Here is a 9,966-nt window from a genome sequence, read left to right as displayed (position 1 = left end):
AGAGCTGTTGCAGCAGCTCAGAAGGTATTGTCAGCCCTGACCTAGATCTCGTGTGAAATGGAACCTGAATCTAACCATGTTTTGTTCTATTTTTAACAAGGACTATCCAGCAAGCTGCAGCAAGCGGAATAGGTTTAGATCTGTCATTGGGTGGGAGAAGTGTGAGAAAGAGCAAAGAGGTGCAGGAAGTGGGTGAAGTGGTTGAAGAAATGGTGCTTTGCCTTTTATCCTTTCTGAGGAGAGGATGTGAGCTGGAGCGCTGCAGCGCTTGGTGTTTGGATGAGCTGCAAAGCGGAGGCTGTGGCCACTTGTGGTCAATAAAGATAGCTTTTTTGGCACTTTTCCTAAAAGTAGCTTCATTAAATGCAGTGTGTTGGCCAAATTCTAATTGAGTAAATCCATCCTGTCTTTCTCAGGGCCCCTGAAGTATCGGCTGGGTAAAAGTCTCACTACATACGAACTTGCTAATCACCCAGTAATTCAGCGCCTTGGATGGTATTCTCATCAGGTGTCAATGTGTGCAGCTCAGCTGGCTCCAAAGGAGCTATTCTGATTTATACCTGCAAAGGCCTGGACCTTTATTTTCTGCTGATGGCAGTGCCAGAATTATCAGGGCAAGGTACAAAAAAATTAAGCAATTAGGGAATAAACTGGTCACTGAAAAGTTTTCTTTCTATTACCAGGCAGTTAGTGGTTGGATTCTGCTCTGAAGGTTTATACCCAGTGAAGGCCTCTGGCCCAACTCTCCGTGTTTCTGAAGCGTATTGCTGTTGTGTTATAACCCAGAGCAGGTGGCCCTCAGCCCAAAATGAAGTCATAAGTCACTCCTTAACATTTAAAGCTTGAAAAGCATTTTGAGATACTCCAAAGGCACTCTCTGTAGCGTGTTTTGATAATCAGTGTATACAGTGATTCATGCAAATAAGAGGGCTATCTAAGCATCCTTTTTTCCCCCCTTTTTTATTCTTTCATTTTTTTTTCACCCCAGACAAATGGAATATTATACTAATACAGAACTTATTTTCTTGATCAGTGAACATGATATATTTTCTTAATTTCTTCTTTGGCTCTTCTTGGTGCATGCCCACAAGGTGCAACATCTTAGCCCAACTTTAGAATCCTTTTTTTGTGCTGCATGTAGAGTGTTTTGCTAAGGCTGCCTTTCTCTCAGGCTGGATTACAAGTATTTAATCTGTACCTCAAAGCTGAAGCCTACTGACTTTGTCAGAGACAGACTTGTATTTAAGCCTCTCCCTTTTTTTCTTTTGAGCAGAAAAATGTTTTCAATGGGATAAACAGAGAAAGTAACCTCAAATCAGAGATGCAGGGAAAGAAAAAAAAAAAAAAAAAAAGCCATGATCCAAATACAGGGAAGTGTAAAGCTTTCCCCAGTCTTGCAGTCAGGGCCGCAAGCAGCTGTGACAGGGAGGAACGATGATGTGGTTGTACCCTCCTTATGGGACACAGAGCACATGCCTCATTAGGCAACATGAATGAGTATAAGTGCGTGCCTTCATTGCATCCTCAGGGTAAATCCAGGACTACCCTGGCCTGGATGCATGGCTTCAGTTGCTCTGTCTGGACATGCTTACATTATGTGGCTCCTCGAGTAGGGGCAAAGAGCAAAGAGCATTCCCTTTAGACCCTTGTCCATACACACATGATGTAGATATTGTCAAATACACTGTTCTGGGTTTATTTCTGAACCGTTACCTCTTTTGGCTTTTCATATGCCCTTTCTTTCAGACCATCTCCAAATGTAAGGATTGTGGAAGCTACTTTGCTGATGCAGAAAATTACTTGCAATTGGCATACACCCTGGCATTAATCTTTGCCATTTCTTTCCCAAGATCAGCACTGAAATGTAAGAACCTCTGCCACTCCTCACCGTGCCTGTGGAGGGGGAGCTGGCTCATGTTTTGTTCAGCCATCTGTGGCCCAAGAGCAACTACCATTTGACTCAGTGTGTTGGGTCAAGTGTGATGAGCAGCCAGGGCTGCAGGGCGACCCGAGCTGTCAGCCATGTGGAGCTTGGAGCCAGTGGGGACTGTGGGTGTCGACATTTATGGGTTTCCTTGGGGTTTGAGCGTTAGCCCAGCACTGTCCTGCCACAGCCACAGCCATAGTCTCCTCCTGTATCTTTGAAAGGAGTGTGATAAGTAGGAAAAACAGCATTGCACGGTAGTGAACCATGTTAATGCAAAAAATTCAGGGTAAGGGGAGCTTGTCAGCACAGCAAACAGCCTTGTTCCATATCTGCCCTTCCCTGTCGCCCTGACTCACTCATCCTGCATTGATGGGCAGGCTGACTTGCAGGGTTATCTTCATTCCTTATGCTTGCCCTTGGCTCAGCAAAGGTCATGGGTGAATGTAGTATGAACGGCAATGCAGGGATAGTGTGTGGGCCCAGGAGAGGAACGAGTCCTGCTGCCATTTCCTAATAAAGTAAAAAGAAAAATCTAAATTAAATACCGATGAGCGCAATGATGATCACTGCAAAGGGAGAGGGGTGGTGTGAATCCAGAGATGACTGCATACATGGTTGATTGCAATCTGATTGACAAAGTGAATTTAAAGATGCCATTACTAGTGAAGCCTAGAATGAAAGTTTCACTGTATTTTACCATATGTCCCTGTTCTGGGTCACTTGCACTATTGCTGCAGCTCTCTCATCTGGATTGTATATTCCATGCCTGCATCTACTTCTGTTCAGTTTTGTGGGAAAAGTTAAGCTGAAACAGATCAACTGTTTCTTACTAATCTCTCAGCAACAAGATTTATCATTATTGTGGTCTGCCACAGGGACTGGAAATTAGGTGAGAGGGTCATGTTAGCATCATGGATGTGATTTTAGCTGTCATCATGAAAATCCCCTCACATTTGGATAAATTCTGGGTTATTGCAAAATGTCGTGTTTTGCATGTTCAGCAGGGGAGCTGTTAAGTTTTTGAGGTGATAAAGGTCAAATGTGCAGAAAGGGAAGATATTTTTGTTCTTTCTTTTCAACCTTTGAAAATAAAGGCTGTTGCTGGTTCAGAACCAGTGCAGCAACAAATGGTTTTAGTAAGGAGGATATAGCTACCATCACCACCTTTCCTCACCCCCAAATCTGTGCCTGGTGTTATGGGAATAACTGTGTGAAATAAAAGCAAGACTGAAGGAGGCAACCACACACCACAGCACGCACCAGGACTGATGAGACTGGCAGTATCAGTAGGAGAGTGATGATAAGGATGAACAGCAGGGAAGACGCATGTCTCACTGCTACTTACTGCCTCCAAATGATCACAGAAGTGTGGTGGGTTTCTGTGTATCTGAAGGAAGTGCAGCATAGCTGACGTGCAGACTGCAATCCTGAAGGCTTTTCACAAGGATGCTGCTATCATGCAGAGGCAGTTTTGTATTGGGTACCAGTACCAGAAGACAGCAAGAGGAGGTGAGCAATTAATGTTGAAGAAGAATGAGAGAAAGTAGACTAACACACAGAAATCTGTGATGATGGTGCTTTAAACTGCTGGTCTGATGCAATGGATGACTAACAGGTGCACGGTTAAATTTTATTGATTTTCCACCTCTACTGAGGGTACTACAGGCTCCCACAGCTCTACAGGCCATGGGATTATACATAAACAATCCCCACAGTTTGATTCTGTATGCTCTAATCAGCCTGGGATCAGCCAGAATTTTCCCTACAATTTTTTCTCCCATCTCCTGCAAACATGTGAAGCCAAATCCTGGAACTAAAAGCTAGGAGGGTCACTCTCCTGCGCTTTCAGTGTTGTATGTATGCACTGAGAACAAGGAGAAAACTGCTGGGATCAAATGCAATTGGTAGATGGTATAGAAGAGAAGCAACAGGTATGTGGATGGAAACTCACAGAGCAATAGGGGTTGCAAGTATGTAAGTGCAGTTTTAGATGCAAGAATTAAAAGGGCAAAAATGAGGAAGGCGGAATAGAGTGGGAGTGATTTTCCCAGAAGGCTGTGTAATTATTCATGACGGATGATGCTGTAAGAATCAATCATGACTATGTAGGAATTTTTTATCTGTAGGATTCTTCTCTCCCTGTTTCCTGAAGTTGGAAAGTATGAGGCAACAATTATATAATTAAAGATGCAACCATAATGATTATGCAAAATGGAACCAAGTTAAAGTTGCATGGCCATGTCAATCATTATTATTATGTAATTGAATATTTGAATGTATAAGAAAATTCAACACTTAAAGGCATTCTAAGGGCCTACCTGAAGAAAAATAAGTCACTTTCATGCAGGCAATTACTAAAATAGCAACAGAATCAAACAAGACCAAGAAAGGAAAAAAAACATTAATGGGTATAGAAATTGCATTAATTTTAAAAGTCCCTCTAAGAACAAACAAATCTTGTATTTGTAATGGAAACTATATTTCTACAGCCTTAAGTCGATGGAAACTAAAAAAAAAAAAAAGTAAATCAGGTGAGTATAGCTTTTTATCTTAGGATAAGTATTTGTTACAGGTTAACATTTTCACAGGCACATAACTTGCTTGGTTTTCAGAGATGGCCATTTGCTTAGGGCTTTGAATATGAACCTTTGATGGGATTTATCTTGTCTAATTTAGATACCTAATAATAGATATTTAAAATTTAAGCTAGTTGTCTTAAGATGGCTCTAAAATCAGTGAAGAGAAATGGCATCTTCAGACAGAAGGTAATTTCTTCTGTCTTGGATGCCAATCTTACCATGAGATGACTTGTCCTTGAAAGATGCCTACTTTTCTCTATTGCTTATAAAAGGAGCTTAAGGTGACTAAGACTTGAATGATCTACTTTCAGGTGATTAAAGACATTAAATAAATCCTGTCAGTCTTGGTATCTAACATAAAGCATCCATATTTGAATACTCTAGCCATAATAGCTACTCGTAAGGCCATATCAAAACAAACTGTTGCTAATCACACTCTGTATACTCCAACGGTTAGCTCTCAAAAAGTCGGGACCACATAGTGCATACACGGACATATTTAACCAGGGTGTGGACCATATTGGCAGTAAGCAAAGATTCAAACCCCACTTTTGGAGGGTGGTGTGCTGAAAGGACTCTGTGACCACAGTCTTCCCCAGTCTGCCAAAGACGGCACCTTTTCTCTTGGTTCACCTGTATTTCAACTCTGGCTTGAGTGAGTCACTTTGTCTTTAAGGGCTTCTTGGGATTTGTCTATAAACATGGATTTATTTGATTGTAACATTTCCCTTTCCAGCCTCTGGACATCTTGTTTAATTGCCCTTTTCAAATTCATAAGTTATCCAGCTCAGACTCCAAAAGGCCTAGACTGAATTTGGAGGAAGGGTATAAGAAACAAGAAATGTGCCAAGAGGATTTTTTTAACCTTCTTCCAAAAAGCTTTCTTGCTCTCCTTGCTTGAGACCATAGAGCTGTCTGGGTGGGTACTGTCTCTTGCCCCCTTCCTCCTTCATCTTCGTACTTGGTGTCAGCATCAACCAGTTTCTGATAAGATGGCTACATTATTAAGCAATGGTGTGTTGGCAGGCAGATGGGAAGAGCCATTTAGACAAGAGAGGGGACGGGAATGTAGCCAGTCCCTGAAGGTGTCTTTGACAGGGATTCCTGCTTTCCTGGTACCTGTTTGCTTCTGGGCTGTTTACTTGTGCTCCACTCCAATGAACGGGGTGGCAGGCGAGCGTGGTCACCTTTCTCTTGTGAGCATCAGCACACGCAGCAGCGCCAGGAGGAAAATGTGGTGAAGAGGTTCATGTGGCTGTGACAGGGAGAAATGTCACCGTCCAGAAGCATGATCTCAGAGGTATCTTCTGGAATACATCCTGGTACCTTCTAGTGTAGCTCCACTCTACTTTCTGCTCCTGGCCTAGAAGCTGGGATCTGCAATCAAATTCTGAACTTCTGACCTCATTTGTGAGCTGGAAACAGCCATGAGACCCTCTCTTGGGCTCATGATCCAAAATAGTATGACAAAATAGCGGGTTTCTATTGGATGCAGAAAGAGAGTTGTGACCCTTACTTTGAGTATTGCCATCAATTTGGAAGTTGCTGTTGTTTTCAGTCATTTTATGAGGAATATAGAAAAGTTTTTCTCCTCTCCCCTATAGTTCTGTTGAAAGCAAAACCTCTTTTAGAACACTAAGCAGAAAAGACCAATTCAAGGTAAGGCTGATAGGTTGTGGGCATTCAGGCCACAGTAGCTTACTTGTACAAAAATTCACCTTTTGTTATTGCACTTCTCCTTGGATATGGCTGACCACATTGATGGTTTCACTATTTTACTTTGTAACTACATATTCCTTTCACCTCAGTTATTAAAACCACTATGTGTTCAAGTAAGCCATCTTTTATGCAACGTCATAACAAATAGATACAATAAGAGTCTTTAAATATATGTATATGAATTGCAATGATTTTTCAAAGATGAAACTTCAACAATTTAAAATTATTTTGCTGAATGAGATGACTCATTATGACTGGGAAAAAAGATCCTGTAATTTCATTGTATATTCCTGTCATTAAGAAAATATTATTCTTCAAGCAGTTGAAGGACAGCAAAATTTGCAGACCCATTATTACTGGACAGTGGTAGCAAAGACAAGTGCATTACATTTGCCTACAGATATGTGAGATTGTTTCAGCACTCACTTTTTGTTTCTTTAAAAAAAAAAAAAAAAGGCATCAATTTAGAGGACAAAGTAGAGCTGTGGTTTGTAGAAGACAAGCCTGGACACATCAGTGTCTTCAATCCACTGCTTCCATGTCTGTGTCCCCTGTTTGCTCTGCAGACTGGCCTTGGGCAGACTGCTCCACTGGGTCATCCACACATTCTGTGGCTTTTGGTGGACTTTTTGTGGGTACTGGCATATATCCAAGGGGAGCGGACTTGTTTTGTGTGGGTGTTGGCACGTTTTCGGGGGTTTCTGGCATGCTTTCAGTGGGTTTTGGCACATTCCCAATGGGTACTGGCACACTCTCGAGAAGTATTGGCGCACTTTCTGTGGGTGTTGGCACCCTTTCTGGGAGTGTGGGCATGCTTTTGGTGGGCTTTGGCATGTTCTCGGTGGGCGCTGTCGTATTTTCAGTGGGCACTGGCATGCTCCCAGTGGGTACTGGTGTGTGTTTGGTGGGTGTTGGTGTGCTCATGCTGGGCTGCTCATAGCAATTCCTGGCCTCTGACCCTGAGGTAAGAGGGGAGGGGACCTCTGGCACCGGGACGACATTACATGTTTGAGCATCACAGGTCTCTGGATTGCTGCTGTTGCTTGGGAGGTACTCCTCTGCCTTGTGGGACACCCTGAAAGCTTCAGCCAGCTCCTTCAGCATGCTCTCGTCAGCAGTGCGCAGCTCAATGCTCACCTGCTCAGAGGAGGAAGGGCTCGTATCAGTGTCGTCTTCTTCTTCTAAGATGCCATTTCCATTCACCTCTTCAGGGAGCTGTGCTTGCTTTATTTTTTTGTACAATTCATTCCTCTCTTCCTGCAGAGCCCGACAAAGGTTCTCTAGCCTCTGGATTTTCAGCACGAAGCACTCATATTCCTTGGTCCTCATGGCTTTCTGTGGTCAAAGACATCAGACAAAAGTGCGGACTGAGTTTGGGTGCATATAACTCATTAGTGGAGCTGGCAATTAGGAAAAAATTTGAGATCTAGGCAGCCCTTGCAGGACTCTGCCCAACTGCTCTACACTAACTATGGTCTTTTGTACTGAAGTTTCAAGAGGAAATTCACCCCTGTTACCGCAGTGTATTAGTCTTCTCCATACAGATTCAGATTAATTTCACTCAAAAATATTTGCAGGAATACCTGTTGATGATCTGTAGAGGTGGAAAAACATAGTGGATGTTCATACAGATAAGCATCCAAAAGCCTACCTGGACTTCTGGTGGGACAGGGTGTGAATTTTGGGGAAAACAAGCTGTATTATATTTTTTGTTTATTTTGCTTCTAGATTCTGTGAAAGCAGCCTTAATTGGAACATTGTTTTGCTTCTACACTCAGTGAGGAAACAGGAGTTACAGAAACCCATAGAAATAGCAGTAGGACGGAGCTACAAAGCTAACCAGAAAGACCTGGTTCAGTGTAACTTTGGGGTGAAACTTCAGGCAGCCTCTTATCTTATTTGAACAAGTTCCCATGTGCTTATGAATTTCCTCTGCAATGCCCCTATGACAGTGTGTTTAAAACTGGTGAGACACAGTACTTGCTTTTGGCTCTTAGAGTTTGCCTACACAGGAAGTTAACAAAAAGCATGAATTTGAAGTTCATTAGCTAGAGCACATTAATTCCCTGGGTGGATGCTCTTATGCAGAAAGAAAGTAGCGTGAAGTGAACTAATGCCAATTCACTTCTGTATGAGAACATTAACAATCACACATTTTTAGAGCACTTAAAATTCACAGTTACGTAATTCAGTTTCTCATGGACACAACGAATGTCTCTGCACAATCTAAAACCCCCAGCAGTTGATTGTCTTTTTCTTTAAAGGCATATAATTATCAAGGTAGCTTGAAAAAAAATGCTTAGATTCAAGAACAAATTTTTCACTGACTTCTGGCAGCTTCAGGTCATCTCATCTCGTAGTTAAAGCTTTATGTGGAGAAAGAGGTGCATCCTGAGAAGAAAAAGATTGCTCACCTCTTCAATCATGTCCAGTAATGCTCTGTTACAGTTCTCAAACCTGGATTTCCATGTAGCAGTATCCTTTTCCAACTTCTTCATTTTCTTTGTCATCTATAGAAGCAGGAGAAAAAGCTGAATCACAACAGGAATTCCATGCTGCAGATAAAATTAAGGCAGCCCTTTTATTCAGGTCTTTGGCTGTACTCATAACTCTACTACCAGCAGCTGTAGTGGCTGTGCTGAGTAATAATTTATGCTAAGGGATGGATTTATATTTAAGTATCTGCCATATAACTTTCAAACTCCAGTCCTAAAGTGGGACTAGTTGATTATGTGGTTAAAAGTATAGCCAACTCCCAGGGTACAAACTATCACAAAAACAAAAGGCAAAGAAAAAATGGCATTATTCAGTTTGCCTCTTTACTAGACCACAGTGTTAGATCGCTGAGAAGTTATCTCCTGAGCCAGCACTGCCAAGGAAGTTCCCTCTGGATTAGTCATCTCTATACTACTGCCAAAATACACCACTAGGTAAATAGCAACATCTTTCCTTTTGTTTTTTTTTCAGACTGAACTCTCTGTGAGGATCATTAGAGGTTGCCTGGATCGGGGCATCAGGATTTTGGGCCCTGGTGGCACAGCAAAACACTGCCTATTATGAAAGTGGGTGTGTTTGTTTTTTTGACTCCCATTCATTACAGGAAGTAAGTACACCAGCTGTGAGGAAACAGTCACTTGGGCTTAATGGTGGGAAGGTGTTGGTGGGCTTCAGCTCTGCCTACTCACTCCAGTGGGAAGACGTGTAGCCAGTGTCAACCTTTCAGTATCAGTGTCAGTCACCCAGGAGGCTCTGGGCACTCCTGGAGATGTGGGCTGACCAGTACTCCCTCTCTGGTATCTCTGAGGGGTCTGTGCCCAACCATCACATTAGGTTTTATGTAAAAAGTTTATTCTTCCAGGCAATTTTGGTTTTAGCTGAAAGGAGTGAAATATTCAGCTTGCACTGCTGAAGTCTAAGCTGCTGTCAGTTGTGGCTGACTGTGCCTCATATCTTATGTGGATATTGATGAGATTGCTCTTCAAAATGTGCAGAAATGGTCCCATCCCACATAAAATTATTGCAGTGAGAAATACTAAAATCTGAAAGGAAAGTCTCAGGCACAGAGTTCAGGTATGAGCTGCTACTCACTTTCTCCATCTCCTGTTTGAATGTGGCAAACACTTCATTGCTTTTGGCCAATGTTTTCTGAAATTCTTCAAACCTTTCAGAGTAGAGAGTGATCTGTATTAACAGAGGAAAAAAAAAAAAACAACAAAAACAAAACACAGTAATTTGAGAGTC

At 42.2% G+C, this 9,966-nt stretch overlaps 1 protein-coding gene across 1 annotated transcript in view; it reads right to left on the bottom strand.

The window, feature by feature from the left end:
- Nucleotides 1-4,454: 4,454 nt before the first annotated feature.
- TXLNB (taxilin beta) overlaps nt 4,455-9,966 on the bottom strand; it is a 30,442-nt gene continuing 24,930 nt past the window's right edge. The window contains exons 7-9 of the mRNA XM_042796185.1: nt 9,814-9,906; nt 8,640-8,735; nt 4,455-7,560 (exon numbers count right to left, since the gene is read on the bottom strand). Of these exons, the coding sequence (XP_042652119.1) occupies nt 6,748-7,560; nt 8,640-8,735; nt 9,814-9,906 (1,002 nt within the window). The 3' untranslated portion in view covers nt 4,455-6,747. The remainder of the gene's footprint in view (nt 7,561-8,639; nt 8,736-9,813; nt 9,907-9,966) is intronic.

The sequence above is a fragment of the Tyto alba genome, unplaced genomic scaffold, assembly GCF_018691265.1.
Source record: "Tyto alba isolate M040663 unplaced genomic scaffold, T.alba_DEE_v4.0 Super-Scaffold_22, whole genome shotgun sequence".
Taxonomy (NCBI): domain Eukaryota; kingdom Metazoa; phylum Chordata; class Aves; order Strigiformes; family Tytonidae; genus Tyto; species Tyto alba.
The sequence above is the reverse complement of the archived record's forward strand: the minus strand, read 5'-3'. Positions and strand labels throughout refer to the sequence as shown.